Consider the following 27,923-nt stretch of genomic DNA (forward strand, 5'->3'; position numbering starts at 1 on the left):
GTCTGTGACATTCTTGTGACAAAACTTCCACAGCACAACAAGTACTGTTAATCTTAGTCGTTATAGGGGATTATAAAGACTGAAAACAGATGTAACATTGAAGTAGGCGTTCTGAACAGCTTCTTCCAGCTGCCACCAATGTGAAATTCAAATCCCTTTCATCACATTTAAACGTGTTGCTTGCTTGTATCACCCCCGCTGTACTGTGATTTAACAAAAATTCTGTTCGATGGTATGGAATAAATATTTTGGCTTAGGCCCAATTGTTTTTTTAAACAATTTTTTTAAACCATCCTATTTAGTTTCTTCATAGATATTTTGTGATTTAAAAAAGTGAATGCAAGTCAGTTGGATGGGAGACCCAGGAAATACTAGGAGTGTAAGCTAGATTAAAATCGAAAGAACATCTGGGAGGAAGATGTAGATTCTAAGGACTGGAAGACTTCATGCTTTGAGGCTCTATATGAAATAAATACATGTGCATAAAAGAACTCCATGAGTTCATTTACTTCCCCATTCAAATGTACAGGAGGAAGCATAAAAAAGAAAAAGAAGAATTATCTGTGCAAACCTTCAAAGTGAAGTTAATATTCTGCTGCCTTTATTACCATTTGCTTCTCATTTCTTACACGGTTCCGCAGAATATGATGTCCTGTGCACTGGCGGTCTGACCCTAACCCATGTTAACCGAACAGATTTTTCTTCCCAAGCAGCCATCCTGAAGAATCTCACCCAGTTGTGGAGCTAAAGAAGAGGGCTGGAGGACTTTGAACAGTTATGCACAGGAAAGGTTGGACTAGAGATCTCGGAACTTTCTTTCAGAAACTCTGGTTCTACAATATAAGGATCCCAAAAGGTTGGAAGCGTTCAGGCGCTCTGGAAGAGGGATTCACTCCGGACCGAACCAGGCGCAGACTAGACTTACAGCGCAGCCCGCTGCTTAACCCGAGGCGCTCCCTTCCCGACGAGAGGCGATCTACGGACCTCCGTTGGACCTCCACTCGTGGCCTCGTTGCCAGCTGCCACAACGCGCCCGCCCAGCCTTCAACCCTTCCAGCCCGAGCAGGGCGCGCCCATCCCTCCTCTTCGCAGTTGCTCTGCCGCGCTCAGCCACGCAGGCCGGCTGGCGCAGGCGAGCCTCTTCCCGGAGACGCCGCCGCCGCCGCCGCCGCCGCCACCGCCACCGCCACTGCCACCGCCCGCGTCGTCGCCCCTGGGCTGGCTGGCACGGGGCGTCGCAGGTGGCGAGCGGAGGAGGCGCGCGATGGCGGCGCCGGGAGACTCGGAGCAGGTTCGCTACTGCGCGCGCTTCTCCTACCTGTGCCTCAAGTTCACGCTCGTCACCTACTCCACGGCGTTTTGGGTGAGTGCGAGAAGGGGCGGGCGGGCGGCGGCGGCGGCTGCTACAGGCACTCCGGGCGGGGAGGCCGCGGGCGCCGGCCGGGAAAGGCGGAAAGCGCGCGGAGCCAGCCAGAAGGTGGCCGCGGGGCGTCTCCGGGCGCGGCGCTCGCCTCGCTCCCCTGGAGCGCGCGACGGATGCTCGGAGGAGAGGCGCCGCTTGCAGCGCCGGGCGCCCTGCGGGCCACAGGTGGCTGCCGTGGGGAGGCGGAAAGGCGGCTGCACGGGGAAGCTCGTCTGGGAGGCGGCGGGAGTTCCCGGCGGCGCGCGAGGGAGGTGCTCGGCTGGCCAAAGTTTCCGCGCAGTTTGGAACGCTCTGCGCCGGGGGAGGCCGGCGAGGCTCGGTCCCTGCTCGAAATGCCGGTTCAGAGGCGGCCGCGGCCGGTCGGGATGAAGGCGGAATCCTGTGCAAGCAAACAGAGGCGGCGGGGGTGCAATTGTGAGGTCAGCGCAAGTGCAGCTCGCTTCGTTTGGAGCATTTAATGAGGAGACTTGCAGGGGACGGTGGCCCGTGCCAGTAGCCGCGCTGTTTTTCGTTTTGATTTCTTCTCTTGCTTTGTTTTTGAATTCGTGCTTCCCTTCTGACGTATGTTTTGATGCCTTTAATTTCAGCTTTAGACCGACTGTTGTGTTTGCATTGTGTTGGTTAATGAAGTTGGATTTCTCAGAGAAATGTGGCTAATCCGCATCAAAATGCAGCTGAATATCATTGAACTGATTTAAATAGTTATTTTTCTTTATGGGTCAGATACAGAAACAGATGCTCCGTACAAATTATAAATATGATTTTACTCTCATGGGGAAACGAGGAGCATAAATGTCCTGCATGGGGCAGAAGGATGGTTAATGTATTTAATGTATTTGTTCTAAAGGACCTACAGCCTTTATGTTTTGTATAATAAAATTTAAGGCTGTGAGCTGACTGCATACCTTTTAGCCGACTGATTTAAAAAGCTGGATTACTGCTTGAAAAATTAGGCTGGGCATATTATTTTTAAAATAACATAAAAAACAATAAAGAATAAATTGATAATTTATGTAATGATAGATAATAGTAATAGTAATAATAATAATAATAATAATAATAGATAAATGAAAATGTGTCTTTTTGTGAATGTATATAAACTCCTGCAGCTGTGGCCACCAGGTTCTTTGCCCAACACCTGGATTGGGAGGTTCTGCTTGCTGTCATTCATGCATTAGAAACCCACCAGTTGGATTGTTGCATTGCGCTCTACATGAAGCTGCCCTTGAAAAGCATCTGGAAGCCACAGTTGGTACAGAATGCAGCTGGTGGGAAGCTACGGCTGCATCTTCGTCCATCCACTACTCAGTCAGCTGGCCTGGCTCCCATAGGCTTCCAGGTGCAATTCAAGGTGCTGGTTATCATCTATAAAGCTCTACATGGCACAAGACCAGGTTATGTGCGGGACCGCCTGTCCTCAGTGGCATCTGCCCATTCCACATGCTCTAGTAGGATGGGCAAGCTTTGGGTCCCTTCCCGGGTGCAGGGTCACCTGATAGGACCCAGGAGGTGAGCCTTTTCCTTTGCACTCCCTAGCCCAGTGTTGTCCAAACTTGGCCACTTTAAGATGAGTGGACTTCAACTCCCAGAATTCCCCAGCCAGCATGGCTGGCTGGGGAATTCTGGGAGTTGAAGTCCACTCATCTTAAAGTGGCCAAGTTTGGACAACACTGCGCTGCCTCTGGAATGATCTCCCCCCACGTCCCCTGAGATACGGTTGGCCCTGACTCTGCTGGCCTTTGGGAAGGGTTAAAAATATGGTTCTTTCCCAGGCATGGGGGAAGTTCATTGGGGTTCCCACCTGGAGGGGTGTAACAGAAATTTGGCTTCTGGTTGCTTATTAATTTTTTTTTGTTTTGTTTTCTTGCCCAGAGTCACCATCTTTTGGGTTGGGCAGCCATATAAATTAAACAAACAAACAAACAAACATTGGGAGACAAATGTAAAATTTTGAATGATTAATCATGTAGTTTCATTGATGTTTACACTTCTGCTTAAAATATATTATTTTCTCATTTAGATTTAATACTCTTTCTTTCCCTCTCCTATTTTATTTCCTTGAGCTAAATATAGATACATTCTTTGGGGAAAGGTTTGGTGGGCTAATACTGATGTAAAACCCTTTGCACATTGCTGATGCCGTAGAAACAAACAAGCAAATAAATAATGTTTATGAATAAAATCTGTTGTTGATAAGACTTGTTCTGGTGATTGTAGAAACTCCAAGCTCTTGTGTGATCAGAAATACAGTTTAAATATCACTACACTCTTCTTCCACATTCCTTTTTCTTTTGTATAATGCCATACTTTCACTACTTAAAGCTGTTTAGATGCTTTTTAAGTTTCAAATAATCATAAAAACACTGTGCATTTTTGATTAATTAACCATCAAATATAGATAATATTAACCATCATGTGTAGATAATATTAAAACATAGCTGGCTTGGACGGAACGTGATTTATGAACCAGTTAATGAAACTGAGTTCAGTCTTGCGCTCATGTGGTCATCGCTTGGTGTTATGTTGATAAGTCAACCCTGACTCCTGGTGATTACAGAGACAAGTCCATGCAATTTTTTTGACATTTTCAGAAGTTATTCTTGCACTTTCTTCCTAGGGCTGAGAAAGAGTGGCTGGCCCAAAAGACAGGATTAGAACTCGCAGTCTTCCAGCTTCTAATACAGCAGTTTAACATTTGACCAAACTGGCTTTTGGGGTTCTCTCTCATCCCTCTCCTTTTCTCTTTAGAGCAGTGTTGCTTAAACCTTTTGCTCTCAGGACCCCTTCCCTCTTTTAAAAACTGTGGAGGATCCCAAAAAAGCTTTTGTTTTTAAGGTTTATATTTATCGATATTTCCTGTATTAAAAATTAAAATTGATGCATTCATACAATATTTATTGAATCATGTAAAATTACAATATTAAACCCATTAGATATTAACATAAATAAAATATTTTTCATGAAAAAAACCTATATATTTTTAATAAATAAAAATAATAATAATGAGAAGAGTGACATTGTTTTAAATTTTTGCCAATATCTTCAATATCTGGCAAATAATTTTGATTTCGCGGACCCTTGAGAAGGTCTTGGGGGACCGCCAGGGGTCCTCAGACCACACTTTAAGAAACACTGCTTTAGAGTAACATCCTTGCTTGTTTAGGAAATGTACGCCTATTAAACTTTTAAGCCAGGTCTGACCTTGAGTTCATCTCCTGTTTAGTAAGCTGACGTTAAACTGAATTTTCAGATGAAGCAGGGAACTGTTCTTTCTGTACTCAGTCAAGTTTATGGTGGGAAGAGGAGTATGATATGCATACAGCCCTCATTCCTGGATTTAAACATCATGATTATAAAGCTGGGGTTATTGCATATGAACGTATTCCTTATTCACATGAATACAGAATTTTAAAAGGTGTTGTAATTGAAAGGAAAACGTCTCCTGACCATATGAAACATAACATGTTTAAATGTATTTTTAAGAAATACAGTTCATTACACCTTTTCTAACACAATTCTTGATGCTAGCTAAGACACATTAATATGCAAAGGAATTAAGGATAGTACCTACTAAAAAGTGTTTAGTTGCTTTATGCCCTTTACAAGAGTCACTGTTTCAGGAACTTTTTTTTAATAATAAAGAATGCTCATTTGCAGGGAGATTACTTGTTTTTGTACCTAAACAACAACAACAATAATTTATTAAACTTGTATTCTGCCCAGCTCTCAACGACTCTGGGCAGAATACGAGAAGCGTACAAGAAAAACATTACTTCGGTTCTTCAAGAGAGGGGGGAAGAAGATAAGCAGAAGAGCTGAGGTAGTTTCAAAATGGCATGCTGGTCATTGAAATTCTGGAATTATAGAATTCTGTTGTAAACTAAGTGAATAAGAAAGCAACATTTCAAAACCACTGGGAACTGTCACCCATGGTTTACCTAATAGAAAGTTCATCCGCTATTCTGTATTCAACACAGAGCTGTATGAGCGGCGTGAAAAATTAATTGAAGTTTATATAGGACTGCACTTCCCTCTCCGAAAAAGGAAGTTAAAGTCTCCTATCCCCTCACATTGGAATGCCAGTTTGGGTCAGATCCTTTTCATTTACTTTTGACAAAGAAAATAAAATTTGTAGGAAGTCTTGAAAGCAGCATATGTGACCCTAACACTGAATTAATGTGGAAACATGCTTGATGACACTCTGGCATGGCTTCTTGATACCTCTGAATTGTTCCAGAGGCCTTCATCCCTTTGAAAGTGAGACTTGGATACAGATTCTTCCATATATCTTTTCCTCAGATATTTTCCTTTAAGTAAGTTGCGTTTTCTGTGCATTAAAGGAAAATCCTGTATAAGCTTATTTATGTATTTATTTAACTTTACCGTTTTTATAGCCCACCCAACTTAAAAGAGTCTAGACAGGTTCCAGCAAGTTAAAATTATAAATGCAGCAAAACAATAAATGAAAATTACAGAAACAACAAGAAGAATAAATCAACAATAGTAAGTCAGCTGTACATTCTGCTTCTCAGAATGAAGCTCTCTTTAAACATATATTGTAAAGGTTTTACGCTCTCTTTTCCTTGCTCTCTTTTTGTACATTGAGAGTTTATAGAGATTTGATTTTTTCATGATTCTATGATTCTCAGTTCTTTGTTAGATTACTAATTTTCTGTTGGCTCTAACTGTATTTATGCACTTACTGTATGTATGGACTTTCCTTGGACAAGAGTTTATGCTGTCAGTGCAAACACACCTGAGACACTTGTAAAAAGCTTACATGTTTTCTTGAAATTCACATTTCATTTTTTTGTCTTGAGTAAACATCTAGAGACTTTCTTCTTTACTGTATCACATTTCTAACTAGAAAAAGGGTAGAGCATGTTAAATGACCTGTGTAGTTTCTGGGAGAGGAGGAGGAATAAGATAATTTAAGTAGTTAATTGCATTTTGTTGTTTAAGAACCTTCCAGGAATTTTGCTGGTCATTACTGGTCAAACTGGTTAAACCTTCCAGTGACATTTCCAGATTTCACAGACCAAGGTACTACAGTACTGACTAGGATTCTGTCAGAATGTGGAAGCATACATATTTTCATTCTGCAGTATCCGACTGAATTGTTTGAAAAGCATATTTTCTTTTCTCTCTTGCACACACTTGCACGCATCTTTTCAAAGATCTCATGCACCTTTCCGTTCAGAATGCAGTAAATGCAACCTCTGTTTCCATCTTTCAGGTCAACAGCAATAAAATGGAGTTTCCTCTTTGGGTTTCCAGATTCCTCTTGAATTCTGTTCAAAATCCATTGCTGAATTTGAGTTGGGAATCAACTGGGAATGAGCTCTACTTTGGAAAAACAGTCTGCTCAGTAGCTCTGTGATCCATCTGCAAGTAATTGCTTTTGTAATCTAGTCACATTCCTTATAATTCAGATCTTCCTCTGATCCTTTGTAATTCAATATTAGGTGACATGTGACCCACAGGGATGGCAAATTAATGTAGCACATCTGAAAATTATAGTTAATAAGGTACTGCTGTGTGAAATGTTTAGTTTTTTTAATCACAAGACACAGTATAGATCAGATGAAATCTCTTTAAGTGAATTTATTTTTGATCAGAAATATGTAAATGGAAAGAAATTGAGGATTTTGAGAAAACCATAATCTAAGTACAGTACAGAATATGTAAAATGCATAGTATGTACTGTAAAACTTTTACATTTCCTTACTGCATTACAGTAATCTCTTAACAATAGAGATTACTCTTCATTAAGATATCAAATAACAATTAATTGTTAGCTACCAGCAGAAGAGTCACCTTATGCAAAGCTCTTTCAAGAAACATTACATAGCAGTATAATTCCTTCCTTTGGATCTGTTTTCCTCTTATTTTCAGTTGTGTAAGTCTGCTGTGCTTTTCTCCTCCTTATGTCGAAATATGTACAAACATGGAGTCTTCGTGCCATAGTTTTTCTTCTGGATGGAAACTAAACATGATTGATAATTGTATATATTATATACATATATATATATATTAGGAGTATGAGTTCATCATGAGGGAGATCTCTTCCAGCTGAGGTGCAACTGGACTGCCCCTCACACTGATCAGCTGACTCTGTCACTTGGCACTTGTGTCACACTTTGTCCCAGCTTCATCTTGCTGCAGTAACTAGGTGTGCTGAAACAAGGAAATCCGTTTTCAGATAGCAGGTGTCCATGTAGAAGTTGTATTGCCACTATAGTCTAAGTGGCCATTAGAGTGGGTGCCAGACTACTGCCATGTTCTAGATCCCAGTATCCAGGCCTGGAAACAGGAAACCAGGACTAGTAAAGAGGCCACAATGAACAGGGTAAGGGATAAACAGGCTTGCCATCTTAAACATGCTCCAAAATGCCTGTTTGGGGTTTGTTTGTTTGTTTGTTTTTTTAAAGCAGTGGGTGAAGGGATTTGTTTTTTGGCATAAATCTGAGGGAACTGGATGAGGTGCTCCTTATTCCCAGTGGCCAGGAAGAGTGAGGTCCGACTGGCAGCCAGTTCCTTGTGAGTCTTGTAGATGTGTTGCCAAAAAATAGAAGTAAATTAACCTATTCTAGTACATTCTTGTAACCTCATTAGCCAGATTGATTTGTTTAAACTCAACTTCATTTTCATTATAAAGCCAGATTACTTGGGCCATGGGAAACCTGGTCAATGGGAAGTTCCCTTAATGTTTATAGATTTCATAAAATATCATATTGCAATTGAAAATAGACTGATTTCATCTGTTTGTATAGAGCGGAATTGTTTTGTAAGCTTCTGGCCTCTTAAGCACATCTTGCAAGCCATATTAATCCTGATCATTGCAACTTCTGTATTTTTTCCAAAAAAATCAGTTAATGACTTAGATTATAAGAATACAACATTGTTCACAATATCTAGAATAGCCTTTCTCAACTGGGATTGAGGCAGCTAAGTGTTCCATGAGATGTGATTGAAAAATAAAAATTGTTTTTTAATGTTTAATGTACTGTGAGCTGTAGATATAATAATTTTTATGCAGGGGTTCCCTGAGATCTGATAATTATTTCATGGATTTCTCCAGGGTAAAAAGGTTGGGAAAGGTTGATCTAGAACAGCATTTCTTAAAGTGTGGTCCGAGGACCCCTGGGGGTCCCCCAAGACCCTCTCAGGGGTCCACAAAATCAAAATTATTTGCCAGATATTGAAGATATTTGCAAAAATTTAAAACAGTATCACTCTTCTCATTATTATTTTTTATTTGTTAAAAAATAGTTTTTTCATGAAAAAATATTTTATTTATGTTAATATCTAATGGGTTTAAATTGTTATTTTTACATGATTCAATAAATAAATATTCTGCTTATTTTTAATACAGTAAATATCACTAAATACAACCCATACAACCAAAGCTCTTGTGGTCCTCCATAATTTTTAAAAATGGGAAGGGCAAAAGGTTTAAGAATCACTGATCTAGAATGATATCTGGAGTTGTCAGGGATCTTGAAATTATCTACATTGGCTCTTACTAAGTCCACAAACAGTCTGAGATGTAATTATAGCATCCTTGATAGCTATAGCTGTCCAGTTTCTGCTTAACTGCCTCTTGGAAGAAAGATCCTGCCCTGACCGGCTTGTATTATTGGGAGGCCAAAAACTGCTTCCCGCCACCCCAATTTTAGAGGCATTTAGAAAATCAGTCCATCTATTATAGCACAGGGCAAAATGCAGGCAGAAAATCCATGTCTTCCATTCTTATTCACAGGGCTACTTTCTATCCACTAATTAGGGGAATACCGAGATGCTTCTTGAGCACACCAGCTAATCAGTGTTTGTCCTTGCTGTCTCGAAGATGTCCTTGGCGGCTGTCCACATGTCCCACCCCCACACTGCATATGAGCTCATGCAAATTCTGAACCTCATATCCTTCCTTAAGCAAGCAAGCAAGCAGACGAACAAACAATCAAACAAATAGTGATTCCCTCCACCCACCCAAGCATTTGTCTACTGTGAACCCAGGTCCATAATTTACCAAGTGAGTGAAAAAAATTAATGGCAAAAATGACATAATGAGGGATCATGGAGATTTGGACCATTCAGAAGGGCTATTTTTCTATGAAAGGTTTGCCTCATCTGCCCTCTGATCTGTTCAATTGAAAAAAAAAAATCCCCCATCCCATGCTGAAATACATGGAGGTTTTTGGAAGCTGGCTACCTGGGAGAGCAAAAGATAGCTGACCTCCTGAAGATTGAAAATGATGTGGAGAGAATTGAAGGTCCCTGGAAGGTCAGGGAGCGGTAAGAAAATACTCCTTTAGCAAAGTCGTCATAGAAGATTCACCCCCAAAGAATGATGAAGTGTTATAAAAAGCCCTGACATTGTATAACAGTGAAGCAGGTTACAGAAGAAATAGCAGTGGATTGGGACACAAGGCTTTTTGAAAGTAATTGATTATGGTGTTGTGAGAATGGTAGGAACATAGCTTCTTCAGGTAATGGAAAAATGGGGTTTAGAAAGTCTTGTTCTCAGGAGCAGCAGAGAACCAATTTGCTGCATATACTTGTTCCATTTATACTGAACTCAGTTTTTTAATTCTTCATATTTTAATGAGCTGTGGCAAGAATGTTTATTTTCTGCCATTCAAAAACTTGGGTAAAAATAACTGAAAATAAGAGTAAAACTTTTCATTATTTCAAATAAAACTTAAACCTAGGAAATAGCATGATGGACCAGGTCTGCCTTTCTCCACATGGTGCCTTGCAGTTATGCTAATGGTCAGCTCTCAAGACCCTTATCCAAAAGCCAGCCTCTCTGGGGGAGTCTGGAAATTGGACCGGCATGTCTGAAAGGCACCAAGATGAGAATACTGTAGCTGGTTTTCTATCTCAGAGATGTGTCTTTCTCAAATGACTATTTCAGATGAGTAATTTTAAGTATTATTTATTATTTATCCTTCTCTACCTCAAGATAGATAGGGACTAAAATTCCCACTGTCTAGTCTAGGTAGAAAATCTGAAATGTATAGTCCTAACACACAGCAATCTGTAAGATTTTAAATAAATCAGTTCTTCCCCTGAGTAGTTAGATATACTTGGAGTCCTTCAATTATTATCTTATTGTCAGTTATATCGATTGAGCTACAAACAGTTCAATAATAACGTTTCTGTTGGGTGTACTGTACTAACCTAAAGGAGATGTAGTATGCTCATTTTATCACTGATCAAGAAGGTCACCATACTTCTGCTGCCTGCTGTTTTTTGGCAGGCAATGATTGCTTCTGGTCTAGGCTTTGGATTAGTGATGCTTATCAACATTTCTGCACCTAGTTATCAATGAAATGCACAGAATTTGTAATTCATAAGCCACAACATTTTCTTCTTTTTCTGTTACAGCTGCTAGGAGCGTTTGTCTTAGCTGTGGGCATTTATGCAGAAGTTGAAAGACAGAAATATAAAACTCTTGAAAGTGCCTTTTTAGCTCCAGCAATCATTCTAATTCTCCTGGGCATTGTGATGTTTCTTGTTTCCTTCCTTGGGGTGTTGGCTTCCCTGCGGGACAACTTATGCCTTCTTCAAGCTGTAAGTACTTTTATTTAAGTAGAAACCTATTTTCCCTTGACCCTTCTAAAATAACTCCATTCTCCTATCTGTAAACAGTTTTAAGAAAACTCATCTAATAACTTCCTTCTTCAAAAAATAGCGGAAAGAAATCTCAGTGGGTCAGTGTTGACTAACGTCACTTCTGCCAAGGTAAAGCAATTTTTATGGCTCCTGATAGGGATCTGGAAAAAATCAGGGGAAAAAAAGGTGGAAAAAGGTGCATTCAAAAACATCTGGAAAAGGGGGCATTAAAAAAAGGGTTAAACTGAAGTAAAAGTACCAAAGTAAGATTTATTTAAGAAAAGTGGAATATAAATTCAAGCTTTTAAAAACGTCGTTTATTCTTAATTAATAATTAACCCTTATGCTTGCATAGTGTGATGTTAAAAAACAAATCAAGATTTCATTCAAAACACTGTACAGTATAGATATCCATCTTTCTTGGTAATAAAGCAAAGCTGAGCAAGATTCTTTCATTCTTTCGTGCTAGAATGTTCACTTCCTTAACAAAACTAATTATTTTGATGTAAAATATGCATCTTCTTATTAATAAATAACTTAAATTGAAGTTAAACATAAGTTTGATTAAATCGAATAGTCCCAATTATCCCTCTATGACTAGAACTATTATAAACATTTTGTCAGCCTAGTTGCTGAGATCAGAATTGGAAGTGAACAACTGAGATAGTAACACTATTAACTAATTGCACGATGATGATGATGAACAAAAAAATTGTCAGAAATGTCTGTAATGAAGACCAGATTTAATTTGAAAGGGAAATTGTAGGGTGAACATTTGTTGTTCCAATATGTATTTCAGGCATAAGAGAAAACCTGGGTTAGTATTTGTCAAGCTTTTGACCTGAGACAGATTTGTGGTCACTTCTGTGATCCTGTACATATTATGATTATACATTTGTAATCAAATATTATAAACCTATAATAATTCTGCTGTAGCATGATTAGATATAACCTCTGTTTCAAAGTTAAATTTGTAATAGTTTTGAGAATATGTAGTTATGTCAAACATATTTTGCTCTTTTGAGACACATTAAAACTTAAAATCTGCCAAAAAAAAAAAAAATGGAGCAGGAATTTGATGAAAAAGTTGAAAGAATGGTGTTGTTGTTCACTTCCTGGCCTCTAGCAGCCTGAATGTTTTACCAGGTAAGTGTAATAAGACCTCCATAAAGGAATTACCGTGTACAAAACATCCTTATTAAAAACAGTTAAATATTCAACTCATGCTACATCCAACATAATCCCATTTCCTCTAGTATATTTCTTGACAGAGTAGAAGAGGACTCTTCCCAATCTCCATGTTTTGTTGTTTTGCTGTTTGCTTCCAAATACAGTTTACCATGAGTGAGTGACAGGAATCTAAATTTGTTTAGATTCTTGCAAAATACAGCCATTTCACTGCCAAGACATTAAAAGCCAACCAAGAGGCCCATCTTTTCAGGAAAAAGAGAATGTCCTGTGGTCGTTTTTTTTTTTAAATACTCATCAGCCTTGAGAGAGCTATATTGTTGGTAAGCTGAGATAAACAGGATGAGGAAGCGGTCGGGCTTGATAAATATGGGTTGTGCTCCATACATTCTATTCTGATGCTGTTCAAGACAGGAAAACTGTCGGGACTTGCAAAAATTCTTTTTACAAATGAGAGGGGACCCTCAGTAGAAACTGTTGAGAATTGTACATGAATAGGAGGAAGAGCAGCGACATTTCCTTGCAAGCAAGACAATAAAATGGGCAAAGATGGCCCCAGAAGCAGGAGGCATTGCTGTTTTCCCACTGGTTTGCTGCAGTTAACATCATGCAAGGCCCAGTAGCTGAATAAGGAACACTGCAGAATGCTCATAGTATGTTGGAGGCTATGATATTGGAGCCAGGCTACCTTCAACTATCTGTGCTGGACAATTCTCTATTCGGTATTTGTGCTTTTCCACACTGTTGGCAGAGATACGCCATGCCTCTATTGCTGCCTTGGCAAGTAAAGGTTTGAACAAAAAGAGTCCAGTTGCCACACAGTGACAACTAATGGCATCTTCCTAGTGAAGTGCCATGCGCCTACTTTCTAGAACTTGAGCGCTGCATGAGTGGCTACAATGTCAGGAGTATGTTGAGCACCTGGGGCAGTGTGTCTCTGTGAGTATGTGTAGAAATGGGAGGGGGGATTGGGGCAAAGGTGACTTTTCTCCTGCTGCCTTCTCAACTGGGTAGATTAGAGGCAAATATCTCCCCAAGGCATGGGTAAGAACTAGGGGTGTTGCCAAGGTATAGTAAAAAAAGTCAAGATGGGGGCCACAGTGGTGCAATTGAAATTCTGTCTGCTTTTTATGTGCATCACGCACATGATGCACTTCAAAAACAGGCAGAGCTTCAATCGCACATGACAGCCAGCATCCTGTCTTTCTTGACCATACCCTGCAGACGCTCTTGGTGAGAACTCAAATATACTAACTCATCTCCAATTGTTCTGAAAGTTATTTAAATTAAATAAAAGTCAGAAATTCATGATTTCAAAACTTTTGGATTGTGCAAGTTTTATGTAAGATTTTAAAAAATCATTCTTTTGCAGTTTATGTACATCTTGGGCCTTTGTTTGCTCATTGAACTAACTGGTGGAATTACGGCCTTAATTTTCCGAAATCAGGTAAGAAAATGGTTTACCGAGTTAACAGTAAAATAATCTACATGTAGGTTAAAGAAGAGTACAGAATCAGAAGAGAATAACTGAGATATTAACACTATTAATTAAATTACATGTCTGTTTATTAATATTATTAACAAAAATAATTGAGAAATGTCTGCAGTAAAGACCAGATTTAGTTTGAAAAATATTAAAAATGTACTTAATGTAAAAACTAAGTGTCTGAAGTAAGATAATAGCTAAAGTGAAATGATGTGTAGTTATGGCCAAGTTACAGAAGATCACGCCAGTGGCAAGCGTTGACTATACTTGGATATGAGAAAGTACCCCACAAACTGTATTCTGGCAATCTACATATTCTGCAAACTGAGCACTTTAAAAATCCCATCATTTTGTACAATTTATTTTGTAGTGTTTATTATTTTCATGTTCTCCCAGCCAAATTATTTTTCATTAATCCTTCTGGCTTTCTAACATATTTTTAACCACATCTTGATAACCATAAAGGTTAGAAAACTTAATTGCTTTGGAAGTTGGAGTCAGTTCCCAATACAATAACGTTTGCCTTCCTGTCATAACAGAATGCAAGCATCTATTTAAACTCTTTCGGTATTATAGAATTGGTATTCTCCCTTGCATATTTTTTTTCTCTCACGCTTCACAAAATTTTCACTTTGGAAACTTTGTGAGCTTTGAAAATTGTTCTTAGATTATTGATAGTGTCTTGCATGTGTTAAAATATTGATGGATCTGCTGCATCAGTGGAACGTTGATGGTTGAATATAATAAATGTGTCTTTTCTCTAATGTAATTTTAAAAGGCTGGCAGCTTTTAAACTTAAAATTATTGGCTGAAAACTCTGATGATCAGCCCGAAATTGAAATCAGCTTTGTATGTGCTACTAGGAAGCCAATAAAGCTTTACATTGCTTTAAAAAGATTTAGGCAGGCAAAGGTATATATGTTACTGATGTTATTTCATTATTCTTCAGGGACCTTTCTGATTTAATATGTGTGCAACAATATAGAAACGATAGCCTGAACCTAGCCTGGGCATCAAAGATGGCCTTCTGTATGCTGCTAAAATAATGTTTTATTATTTTCCTAATCAGAAAAAATAAGGAAGTCTTTCAAGAGGAATCCACTGTGAGTTTGTTCAAAGGTTTACCGAAGATAGTATGTTAGGAGTAGTGCACAGGGGCCCAGGGCATAAAGCCAGGGATTGGTAGCCTTTTTCAGTTGGAGGGTACTAGTGATTTGAGAATGCTTTGGTGTGGCACGCCTGAATGGAGCTGATGGATTGGGCCAATCAGATCAGGCCACAGGCACCTATACACATGGATACCTTCCAAACCCAGTGACATCTGCAACATCAGCTTGTGGGTTCTTCCCATACACATGTATAAGGGCAGAGCTACACTTCCTGCTTAGCCCGTCACCCATATAGCCAGGCATGCCTTCCTAAGTACAGGAACGGATGACATTGTCCTCCTCCCATTCCCAGCCTGTGACAAATGCACTCCCTGCTTTGTTTTCCAGCATCCATGTGTGCAAACATCCAGGAAAACAATGGAAAAGATGAGGACTAGCGAGGAGGGAACAATCCCTAAAAAGAAAAGACAGGGACTGGTAGACCAGTCCATAGAGGGGCCAGCCAGTGAGACTTCCTTGCATGGAAGGACAAGAAGCAGGGGAATGACCAGTCGGGTCTTGTGATGGCCATAATTCGAATTGAGCATCAGCCTGGTCCTGCTGCCAACCCACTGCAATCTGAATTTGGCTTAAGAAAAAGATGGGGCAGCATGGGAGACAAGCAGCTTAGGGATGGAATGCAGAATTGCCCATGCACTTTCATCTTCATGTGTGACACAAACACACCATTCACCCAAATACTCCCTCCACCAGTAATTGGAAATCTGGAAGTTAAAGCCTCCCTTCATCTTCTGTTCTGCTCTTGGTGCTTAATGTTGTGTACAGATATGCTTTTAATGTGAACGAAGTAATGAACTTAGCTGAAAACTTAGTTTTCTTGGCAAGGTGTTTTTTGGGAGTAGCTGGGGTGGGAGATTAAAGCGCCTGTTGGTCCCCCCTCCCAAATAATTGTGATTGAGATGGCGGTTTCCCTGCCATTAACTGTAGTATTAAACAGAAATCTCATCCCTGCTATTCCGCTGATCTGATCAACTGGCAATGGAAAAACGGATGTGCCTGTTGTTTGATCAATTGGTCAAACAACACAGTCTACAGGCTGTGTAGCCTAACATGGCAAAGAACATTCCAGCCCTGGATATTTATTGCCAAGACAGGAGAAAATTGGAGCCAGAAAACTGGACTATATAATATCCATAGCATGTTGGGTACTATGACATTAGAAACATCAACAGGAGAAGACTTCTCTGAATAGTTAAAAATGATGTTTTTTCGGCCCAGCAGCAGTCTGCAGGGAGTGGTTAAAGAAGCAGAGCCTGGCGAAGAAATGACTACTCACACCACACACTCTCTCTCTGTATAGAGTGCTGTGAGTAGTCATTTCTTTAATATATGTCAAATTAACTTGATATAATGAGGCCATGTGATCTACTCATTCCAGATAAGCTAGCAGGATAGAAACTAGTTGCAAGAAGCCTAGCTGGAAAATGAGAATCATAATGGAAGTAAGACACTTCCAGGTCCACCCTACAGAGTAACTTAAGGATGTACCACCACCATTATTGAAAAATTTCACTTTGCAACCATATCCCATGAAACACTCACAGTATCAGTGAAGTAGAGGAAGAATATTTTCCCACTGGAAAAACAGTGTAGTTGGAATACTTGGAGAATTAAGTCTGTCTATAACGGAAGCAGATGAGTTAGTTATGTAGATATTTATTTAGATCCTGGATATTAAATGAATAACAAGGATTATTGCGTAATAATATCATATGGAAGATCTGTAAGAAACAATCACTTTATGATTTTTCTTTGTGCTTTTGAGTCAGTGTTGACTCCTGGCAACTGCGTGGACAAGTCCGTGCAGTTTTCCTGGCAAGGTGTTTTTTGGAAGTGGTTTGCCGTTGCCTGCTTCCTAGGGCTGAGAGAGAGAGACTGGCCCAAGGTCACCCAGATGGCTTTGTGGCTCAAGCAGGATTAGAACTCATGGCCTCCTGGTTTCTAGCCTGGTGCCTTTAAGCACTACACCAAACCGGCTCTCTCTCTGGTAGGAGTAGTTCATGATTGTTCTACAATCTGGTGAAGTATAGATTTGGCAAATCACTTATTTGTCTACACAAATATCAATTCACTGATTGTTTGCCTTCAGTAATTTATTCAATTAAATCATAATATTGCCATTTTTCTAAGATGAAGACAATGTGAGATAATAACAGTTTAATAAACAAAGTTACCACTATTAGAAGAATAGAAATTTTACTATTTTCTCTTTGATACTTGTTATGTAACTCATTAAGCCAAAAAAATTAACTTTCATTTGTAGCTTCAGTGATTAACCTAATGATTACATTAAAATTGTTTCTAACTGATTTCATATCAGGGCCAGGCAACCTTTTGATTGTGCTATTATATGGTTGTTTCTTTTCCTTTTCAACAGAGCAAGCAGGAGTGTCTGCGGGGAGGGGGTCGAGACAGTCACAATGGAAACTGCAACCATGTGATCAAAGCCCTGCCCCCTTTTGATTGCGGGGGTTTGATCACATGGTTGTGGCTGCCATATTAACTTTTTTGACACCCCTGTGGACTGCCTTGAGAGAGAGCAAAATAAGACAAAAGAGATCAGGAGGCCTGGGAGATGCACGTGAGCAGAGGTGTTCAGTGGGGCAAATGATGAAAACAAGGTTGCATTGCAAACTCCACCCTTTTTGCACCTGCATTGTGATGTCACACGTACAAAAGGGGTGGAGCTTGGGCTATTTTGATGAAACAGTCCGATTTTACAGATGCCTCCGAGAGGCTCTGTTGCCAACCACCCAGCTGTATAGGGACGTATGCCAACTTGTTTCCATTTCATATCTTCTCTTCTTTTTCCTTTTAAAGACAATTGACTTTTTAAATGACAATATCCGAAGAGGAATTGAGAATTACTACGATGACTTGGACTTCAAAAACATTATGGATTTTGTTCAAAAGCAGGTTTGTTTTTCAGCCTCAGCTCAGTCCTGCCCAAACTGCTTATAGGTTCATTAATATTCCAGAGGTCAGCAGTCTTTTTGCCTGCAGGTGCCACCTTACATAATGGCTCAGGCATTCCTCCTTCAAAATTGCCAGAATTTCATGAGAGACTTGCTAGATGTTTGTATTCCTGCAGGAGAGCTTGTGAGAAGCTGGTGATTGCACACAGGGTCTCAAAGAATGGTGGCAGTCCTGCATTTCTGATTAAAAATACATCGTATCAGGGTGTACATTCAGAAAAATAAAATTCATTTGATAGTAAAATGTTTAATAGCTATTGTGGAATTCTGCCAGAACTGCAGGTCATTTCTGCTGCTCATCCATCCCTGAGTGACTTCCATTGCAGCTCATGGCATAATGAAATTAATGGGTGATATCCAATAGATGACATACAGAAGGCATCTATCAGCAGAAAGAGAAAGAATGATGGTCTTCTCTGGTTCCTTCCAACCATGACAATCTCTATTAGTTTATGTTGGGCTTTAATATAGTTTCCACTGGTTTTTGATAACTCTTTGGTCTATAGCTGTATAGAGAAATATTCTTCTTGATCCTTTGCAACGCCACTGCTCTAGAAATAGTGGATGGGGTGGGGAGTCCTTTCTCATATGGGGTGAGAAAAGGGATCACTGGAAATTTCCCTTCTCTGTTTCAACACAATACTATAGCAATAATCTGTTAGATGCTCATAATATGTGTGTAAGAGTGACATATTACCGATGGAGTTTAAAAGATTCATCAGAGAATGAAGATTTATTTCTTAATTACTGGCAACATTACAATTTACAGCATATCTGATCTGAAGTAAGCCCCACTGAATTCAGTAGAATGAAAGCATGGATGGAACCCTTATTGAATTTTTCAACCAGTAAGAAGTTCGTTGAAACCTGAAATTTTTAGTGAAGGAAATATGCTGTTAATATTCTCATGAACTTATGGTGAATTGGGTTATTTTTGCCTTAAGCTGCTGAGAAGCTCAATGAAATAAAAACATATAGAGAGGCATCATATATGTAGATGATAATGAAATCCCTTGTGATCATATAGATATGTTGGAACACAATGGAATGGAAGGAATATGGAGTGTGGAAGAACAGTTTTATATTTATATCACCTTTTTATTAAAGCTGTTCTTTATAACAATTAAATTAAATTAAATTACAATGGCAATCTTCTTTCTTTGGAAGAAAAAAAAAGATAATTTTTATTTATACCACTCTACTGCTTTCCAACTTGCCCATTTCTTCTATGTTTATGTTAGGATTCAAATATATATATATTTTGAGAGTCTTGTTTATTTAGTTTTATGTTAAGTAGATGTTTAATTCATGTATTAAATTTGATTAACAAATTTAATCTAATTATTAGAAAATGGATAGAGTTTCAAGCTCTATTCCATTTTCTAATAATTAAATTATATTAGCTGTAATCTGTTGCAATTTAACTGTGTCTAAAGTGGTTCTGATAAAATCTGTGAATCACATTTGTGATTTGTAGGCAAAACCAACTAAATAAAAGTGCAAAAGATAGAAGTGTGTGTTAGTAAGTCAGAACTAATGCATCTAAGGTTTATTGCCATTTTATCTGTACATTTCTAATCAAAATTCCAACTTATTTTGAAGGTAACTTTCTTTAGGAATGTCAGTGTCGGCAGATCCTATTTTGTTTGTTGAAGGTGCTTCTCTGTAAATGCATTGGGATTTTCACAAGATATTTATAAAGCTCTCAAAAGATTTTAACCATTTATTTACAGTATACCACATTTTGCATATTTCTTTATTTTTGACCTTAATCCTGCCTTTTTTCATTTCAAAGTAACTCATTTATCTTCTTTCTTTATGGTACAACTAGATGTCTTATTGAATACATATGTGCACATATGTGTACAAAGACATAAGCAAACACACGCACAATGTACTCCTTAATCACTAACCTGGAAAGTGTACAGTAGATTGGGATTTGACTGAAATTTAGTCAAATCAGATTTTAAGGCCTTATTTCCCTGCAGAATCTTTTCCAAAATTTTATTCTGAAGTTTATTGCATAACACAGTACAGCTACTCTCATATAACCAGCATTATTGTTTTCCTTGATCATGATTTTAAATGAGGAATGCTACCTTATATAATACCCTTTTCCCTTAAAGTTTAAGTGTTGTGGTGGAGAAGATTTTAAAGATTGGTCAACAAATCAGTATCATGATTGTTCTGCTCCGGGACCATTAGCCTGTGGAGTTCCTTACTCTTGTTGTGTCGCAAATAAGGTAAAAATAATTCATTACTCTGGATTACTTGGGCAGTTTCTTGAGTGTTTGTCATGTTCCATCAAATTAATAGTTTTCCCCTAAAAGATTGTCTGGTTGGCAAGCTAAGCTTGTCACCAGAAAGAAAAATCTGTGTGTGGAAGCATTCTTGATATCCATCAGTTTGTTTGATGTGATTTGCATGGGGCTAGATGTATATGGAGAATCAGTTTGGCATAATGGTTAAAGGGCTGGAAACTATGAAAGCAGGAATTATAATCCCACTTTAGGCACAAAGACAGCTGGGCGACTTTGAGCCGGTCACTCTCTCTCAGCCCGGAGAAAGTTGTCCTGGCAGACCGGTTCCACAAATGTTGCCAACAAAACTTCACGTAGTTGTCAGGAGTCAAGACTGACTTGAAGAACTACAACACACAAAGATTGTATAAAATAAACAGAAAGGAAGCATAGCTCATTGTTATATGGAAGTAGCCTGATGGGTATTGGGAGCATAGACTCTAAATACAATTTCCCTAACCAGCATTTGGATAAATCTCTTATAAGTTAATTTGTTTGTGTTAGGCTTTTTACTGATAATTAAACAGCATTTTTGCCTTATATAAACATTTTCTGAAACAAGTGAAGAGCCAGACTCTTTTCTTTCTAGCATGTCATTGAGGCTGATTAGATCATGTAACTCTTTTTGCGACCAGTCACAAATGCACTATAAAATATGGCTTTTCAAAGGCACAGTTCTGATTGTCATCCCCAGAATATGTATTCAAATGAATTGTAATGTCCTGCACTACTGAGACTTAATTCACTGACAGTGTAATCCTGTTTATCGGCTCAGAAGTAAATCATTGTGTTCAGTAAGGCTAAACTAACAATAATGCAGCTGTAGGCTACAGTTTTTGGAGGTAAACTATCTGTAATGCTCTGATATGATTATCAGTGAGAAAAATTTGCACGGTCTAATTATCAGATAACCCCAAAACCTATGTGAAGGCAATACCTTCATTAAGCCAACATCACTACATTTGTATGTTTTTTTCAAACACCTTCACGATGATAAAAATAGCACTGTTTTTTTAAAATTAAAAAATTAACATTATAAGCACATCAGAGAATAGTCCTTGACATCTTTGCAATGCTGTCTTGCGTTATACACATTTGTCTGAGAGATGCCACACCAGCATTCTAAAAATAAATTAAGCCAAATAAATCGTTCCTGTTTGACATAGTTTCCAACACTAGCTTGGCTTTTGCATTGGAAAAATACAAATGTGAGCAGCAGTTATTCATTTACTCTGTGGTCATGGAAAAGTACAATTAATATGTGAGGTCAATGTCTTTATCTTTGGGCAACTTTCATGGAATACATAAGATCTGGATATTAGGCTTTGCCACTTCAGTGAAAATCTATAGGGATAATGTCAACCAGCGTTTCTCAGCCTCAACAACTTTAAGATGTGTGGACTTCAACTCCCAGAATTCCCCAGCCAGCAGGCTGGCTGGGGAATTCTGGGACTTGAAGTCCACGGATCTTCAAGTTGCTGAGGCTGAGAAACACTGGTATAAACAAATGCTTGTGCTATTGAAGCCCAGGAAATTTTACCAGATCGAACAAGCTTACTTTGTTCTATCCATAATAGCATGCTGATCATGCCTAGGAAGGGGTGTGGAATGAGTCAAGTCCATTTCTCTAGCATAAGACATTAGAAGTAAATAGGGCTGTGTCATGGCTGATACAGGATAAAGGTGAGCATATCTTGGCTCAGTCCAGATCCTTTCCCATACCTTAACAGATAAGAAACTAAGGGCCAATGATTGTGAAATGAAAAGCTGGCCAGTGTTTCTCAACCTTGGCAACTTTAAGATGTGTGGACCAACTCCCAGAATTCCCCACATCTTAAAGTTGCTAAGGTTGAGAAACACTGCTCTATGCTAATGCTAAGAATACATTATTTTATAGCCAGCAAGTATTTGAGATGCTTGTGTTGTTGGGTTAAGCTTAACTAAAGGGCTCCCAAACCTACCACCACCACAAAGTTGTTGGAGAGAAAGGGAGAGACTGTAAATAGTCCTATTTCTACCCTCAAACTTGTTTTTAAAAAGTCCTATTTTGCAGGTATTCAGTGTGGTAAGTAGAATAGAAAAGATTTCCATGTGGAAGAGAGTAAATGGTTGTCTTCTCAAATGTCTCATGCTGACTGTCAAATGGCCCTTTTAGTTTTCTTTCAGTGTTTTGATCCATACAAGGAGATGTGCATAAGTGACAGTTTAAAGATAAATAAGAGTAGCAGCCTACTTGAATCAAGAGGAGGAGGACAATCTTGGCAGCTAATCTGATTATTCAGCTGTCTGATGGGTATATTGTGAGCTAAGTGTTAAATGCCTTACAGTAATGCAGCTGGAATCTTGCCCATTCCATCTGGGGAATTCTGGGAGTTGAAGTCCACATATCTTAAAGTTGCTAAGGTTGAGAAACATTGATTTAGAATATAATCCCAGTGAATTTTACCTTGATTTGTTCAATTTATGTGATTTGCCAGTTGTTGGATGCTCTTGTTCAAGACCGAAATGTATAGGACAAAGAATCTTGATTTTTCAGGGGCATTCTTGGAATGATTCATGGCTTAAACCTTTCACAAGTTGTTTACAAGAGAAATTGTGGCCTAGTGAAACCAGGTATATGGAGGAAAATGGTTGTATGGCCAAGTATGTACAGTGAATCAACAAACTGAAATGTAACATTTGAACAATTATTATAGATGCCAAAATCATCTGTAAAACACTTTGGGCATTTGGATACCAATAAATTGTACTAATAATTTGGATGCAAGGAAGTTTGTTTATGTCCCCAAATACTTCCTTTTGAGATATTTAAAAACTTGACAGAAGTAGGTATTGATTTTTGAGCTTTTAGCTACTTGAACATTAAGAGAAAATGTTTTCCATACAAGGGAAACTATTTTTTTTTCAAACTATAACAATAACATTTGGAGTTTTAACAGATACTGGGTTTTAATTTTTCTTGTTTATTTAATGTTTCAGGAAAGGTAAAAAAAACACAAGGTGATCATATTATAATTTTTATATCAAGTTCTAAAACAAGCTATATAAATCTGTTCATGACAATGTGTGTATATGTGTTTTTTTTTTCAGACAACGGTCATTAATACCATGTGTGGATATAAAACGATTAATGAAGAGGTAGGGATATGAAATATATATATATATATATATATTCAGTTTAATATTACTTAAAAATTTGCTGTTTTAAGAGTGCCTAACTTTATTTATTGCCAACTTTTAAAAACGGGGACAGTGGCCATCCTCTACTTTCTTTTGTCTTGTGCTCTTTTTTTGTGTTTTGGCAACCACACCCACAAAAAGGATGGTGCATAAATGGCACATTCCTTGTGATTTCTGTCTATTGCTGGTAGATTAAAAGCTTGCTGAACTACTGGCTTTGCTGATTTAAATTAAATTTTATGACAATGCCACCAGATTATGGCAGTATATAAATGACAAAAATATAAAATGTAAAACAGTACCCAATTATGTGGCAAACAGTATATTATAAACAGTACTTCAACATCAGGAAAACAAAACAGATCATCGTGTCTGAGAGAATAATAATAATAATAACAACAACAACAACTTATTCAAATTCCAAATATACTTGGTGATTCCTAAATGCTGGAGACCTGTCTTACTGTGTTGCATGTCTAAGAATGGCTATGCTTATCCCCAGGCCCTTTGGAACAAACCTGTTTTCCACAATTTTCAAAACAATATATACAGTGTAAAGCTGTCCAAGTGTGCCCATTATCTCAAGATGCCAGACTGACAGCATCAGATTGAGGAATGCTTTTTAAGTATAAAAAATAAGTTGGCCTGCTGGGGACTCTTTGGAGAGGAAGTTCTACAAGGAAGGTAGCATCATGACTTTATTGAGTTGTTTCCCCACCACCCTGGGACTAAATGATCAAAAAGAATTTGGTTAAGGGCACTCAGATATCTCAGTCATGCCAAGCCTTCTCCAGGGAGTCCTGTTCGGTAAGAAGTTATTCTTGCCAACTCAACCCAATAGCAAGTTGCCTGTATAAAATACGGTAGGGCTGTAGGCAGTCAAGAGAGGGAAAACCCATTTTGTCTCCCTGCATTAATGAGGTTGCTACTTATTACTTTACAGCGCCTGAGTGTTCAACACATCATATATGTCAGAGGATGTACAAACGCTGTACTCATTTGGTTTATGGACAACTATGCCATCATGGCTGGAATTTTGCTTGGTATATTGTTTCCACAGGTAACTCTCTTTGTAAGATAGAGGGAGCATTGCCCCTTCCTTCCTTCCTTCCTTCCTTCCTTCCTTCCTTCCTTCCTTCCTTCCTTCCTTCCTTCCTTCCTTCCTTCCTTCCTTCCTTCCTTCCTTCCTTCCTTCCTTCCTTCCTTCCTCCCTCCCTCCCTCCCTCCCTCCCTCCCTCCCTCCCTCCCTCCCTCCCTCCCTCTTCTACAACCTCCTCTTGCCCAGGTTGCTAGGCTGGCAAGGAATTGTGAACAACAGATTGCAGCAGACAGAATTCTGCCTGGTCAGGAACTTCTCCTGATAGTAGAAGCAGCAGCTAGAACTCACAAATCTCACCCAGCATCAGCTACTTCTTTGGGCTTTGCAGAATGTTCATGATGATGAGTGCAGTGTCAAAGTTGGGCAAATAGTGGGTTATTGCTGGCCCCTGAAAGGCTATTGGATGACAGTGAGGAGGAGAAGGAGGAGGAAACAGTTACTATGGGAACAATTTTGGTTTTTTGCTTTGTTTGTTTGACAGTTTCTTGGAGTGATGATCACTTTGCTTTACATCACCCGAGTAGAAGACATAATTACTGAGCACAAGTTGAATGAGGCACTGCTTGAAGGAAGAAGAAGACAGAAGGACGATGTTGAGCTCGCTGGAGCTGGGTGCTGTATGTGTTTTCCTGAGTAACACCAGGTTGCCCTTTGAACAAGACTAACAGTTAATATCCCCTTGCAATGTGCCTTGAATGTAAACTTGAATGTATTGTGATTTGTAAACAACAGAAGACAAACCTCCTGGCATTTTCCAGACATTGTTAATTAAGATGTATCAGCTCTAAGCATTCTTTATTATGATGAGATTTGTTCCTATCTTGGAATCTGTTTTTTCTTGTGACGTCTAAAAAAAACTAGCTAGTTTCCTGCTGTATGATAATCCAGGAGAGAAATAATAATTTATTCTAATGTAATTATTGTAGACAAACTGACTTTATACCTAGCTGATCTACCTAAGAGTATATATAACAAGATGAAATTATATTTATTTTAAAATTATTTTAGTCACTGGCAGAATATGGCAAGTCAACCAATGCAGGAGATGTTTCACAAACCCATATGTATTGATTTCCCACCATGAAATGATTCTGTGCCAGAAGCAACCCATGTTTCTTTGTTTCATGGAAGGACGCTCCTATCTGGGTGAACTCTTGCTTTTCTAAAAACTTGGACTTGCTGCAGTGTTGTTTTTAAAATGAAGATAATTTTCAAGCTCCTTGTGCAGATTTCATGATCACAACTGCAGATCGTAATAATTTTCTGGGAATAATCAAATGTGAACTCTTGTGTGGGAGCTTATGTAAGTAAAATTTAACTTTCCAGTTGCTTCTTCGCTGAGTCCTAGCCAATGAAGTATTTTAAGGAACTGATTTTCATTCTTGTGCAATCAAGTTTTTATGCTGCTTCTAACAGATAACTGAACGTTTTAGAGGACTTTGCTGTCTTTTGTGCCTTCCTGATCTAATCCACTGTGTGGTCGGTTAAGTAAAAGCTGCTTATTTTGATGCCAGTTTTTAAATTTCTGTCTTTAACTCTACAGACTTTTCTGTGAAGCATATATTTGATATCCCTAACTAATACGAATGTGTATGTACCATGTTGTATTTTTCTTCTGCCTTTGATCAGAATTCAGATGTGAACAGATGTGCCACTGAGAAATTACATTGTTTACATGGAAAATAAAAGTTACGGTTTTGTAAAATAAAAATGTAATCTTTTCACTATGGCATTGTAAAAATCGAGTGGGATTTTTAAAGAGAATAAGTGCCCAAATTAAAATAAATCACCCTCTTCTCTCACTGCTTTCTATGTAATGCCAGTGCTGTTGTTTTACCAGCTAAGAGGCTCTTCCCTTTCCATGTTTTCATTTGCTTGAAAAAAGAACCTATTTCTACTTTTGGTTTTCCAGCTGGTGCATGTGTCCAAAAGATCCTGAGCATAAAATATTTGTTCTGTTTAAAGATAGTGATAGCTCTACCTCTGCAAAAGATTACAGAGAAATGTCTCATGTAATTTTATTCACAATATATGAATTGACTAACATCAATAACACGTACATTATTGCTGCAGCACCAAGACAAAATTCTTAAGAGTTGGATGTAAGCAAAAACCATGAAGAAAAAGATCAAGTATAATCTTTGCTCATCTCCTCTATCAATGATAGTTTGGCTAAAACATGAAAAAAGACATTTTCAGCATGGCTTTTATCTACATACAGTACATTGAAAATAAAATGATAGACTAAAAGAACAAATGTTAACACTGAACTGTCTATGGGCAAGCAAATCTCAAACAAAACCTATCACACAGATTTCTCTAATGTATCACATGCAGTTTTCCCACAGACATTTTTACTGAAATTCCTCTGATGTATTTTTATATAATTGTCCATAATAAGACTTTTTTATATATATAGTAAGCACCTTTCCCAAGTATACATATTTTTACTCAAAACATTGGAGGTGAGCATAGCAAACATTCCGTGCTTTTTTGCTCTCCATCTTATGATAGAGTTTGGATTGGTTTCATCACATTATTTTGTGCCACATCTATGTAGGATTCCTTTCATATCCCAGAACCAAGGTGCCTATTACTTGCTGTTGGGGGGGGGACTACTCTTCCCATCCCTTTCTTCCCAAGAGCCCCCCAATGATTGGAGTGAGATTTTTCCCATTAAAAAAAAAAAGCATGTATATGCACCAGCACTTCAGTAAAGAGATAAAAACAAGTTCATTTCTTCTTAAGTGATCGTTGTTTTTGAGTAAATTATGGCTTCCAAAGCATCAGAGAAAGTTGACAGCTCCCACTCTCCATTCATCATCCCCAACGTGCAAAGGAGAACAGGCTGTAATTGAAGAAAACAAAGGAACAAATTGGGAGTTATTTTGACTCCTGACCCATCAGAGAGTCCAGAGATTTAGAAGGTGCCAAATGAAAAGTCCTCTTTCATGATCTCAAGTACTATAGGACTGCAACCATTGCAAATGTGTTACAGTACTTTTCTACAAAATTGTACCTGACCTGGATTTGGGGAATAAATTGATTCAATAGTGAAGGATAAGTTATCTACTTCCTCTTTCATAAATATGAACCTTCTGTTATTCTCCTTCAGTACTCTGGGTTCTTTAAAGCCTAGACAGACTTTAAATATTTTTACTTATTGGTGCAAATAAAGCAAAGTATTGTTTATCAAAATGTTTATCTTTAATGTTGTCTGTCCTATACTGTAAGTCTCTTGCAGCATGACAAGTGAAGGGTGAAAAGGATCTCACATATCTAAATATTGTATATCTTTTTATTATGTCCCCCAAACTTCTAACATTCAGTGAAATAAGTTTAGGGGTATCACTCATATAATTTCTACTACTGTACTTTTAATATTTTGCATAGTATAAAAGAAAGCAAATTCATTCATATAATAAACTTTATTATAATGTCCCTTGGTTTATTCACCTTTGCAAGCTGGATTTTGAACTCTGTGC

At 38.4% G+C, this 27,923-nt stretch overlaps 2 protein-coding genes across 6 annotated transcripts in view; one reads left to right on the forward strand and one right to left on the reverse strand.

Annotated features, from left to right (window-relative positions):
• Positions 1-1,409, reverse strand: part of TACR2 (tachykinin receptor 2) — a 38,857-nt gene extending 37,448 nt beyond the window's left edge. For 3 of the 4 annotated variants that reach the window (XM_088144330.1, XM_088144329.1, XM_088144328.1), the window contains exon 1: positions 1,319-1,409. The gene's annotated coding sequence lies outside the window, so the exon portion shown is untranslated. Of the gene's footprint in view, positions 1-925; positions 1,289-1,318 lie in introns of those variants that run through there. The other variant, XR_015796716.1, reaches the window with a different exon arrangement.
• On the forward strand, positions 763-27,745 carry TSPAN15 (tetraspanin 15). 2 transcript variants are annotated; one of them, XM_015887943.3, is made up of 8 exons: positions 763-1,842; positions 10,814-10,999; positions 13,602-13,676; positions 17,705-17,800; positions 19,986-20,102; positions 23,250-23,297; positions 24,283-24,399; positions 24,920-27,745. In XM_015887943.3, exons 1-8 carry the CDS (start codon positions 778-780, stop codon positions 25,073-25,075), a joined length of 1,860 nt encoding a protein of 619 aa, XP_015743429.3. In that variant the 5' UTR covers positions 763-777; the 3' UTR covers positions 25,076-27,745. The 2 variants fall into 2 exon arrangements, with proteins under 2 accessions (XP_015743429.3, XP_088000453.1); XM_088144327.1 differs by having other exon boundaries at positions 1,152-1,363; positions 24,920-27,716.
• The last annotated feature ends 178 nt before the right edge of the window (positions 27,746-27,923 follow it).

Source organism: Python bivittatus, unplaced genomic scaffold (assembly GCF_059951505.1).
Source record: "Python bivittatus isolate LINGU-HERP-01145 unplaced genomic scaffold, Pbiv_v1 ctg000400_np1212, whole genome shotgun sequence".
NCBI lineage: Eukaryota > Metazoa > Chordata > Lepidosauria > Squamata > Pythonidae > Python > Python bivittatus.

What these genes read in the sequence shown, in the direction of transcription:
- TSPAN15 (XM_015887943.3), top strand. Translation starts at nt 778, where the DNA reads ATGCACAGGAAAGGTTGGACTAGAGATCTCGGAACTTTCTTTCAGAAA. An exon ending in CCTTAATTTTCCGAAATCAG is followed by an intron (nt 13,677 to 17,704) that starts GTAAGAAAATGG and finishes TTCCTTTTAAAG; the next exon opens with ACAATTGACTTTTTAAATGA. An exon ending in CTTGTTGTGTCGCAAATAAG is followed by an intron (nt 20,103 to 23,249) that starts GTAAAAATAATT and finishes TTTTTTTTTCAG; the next exon opens with ACAACGGTCATTAATACCAT.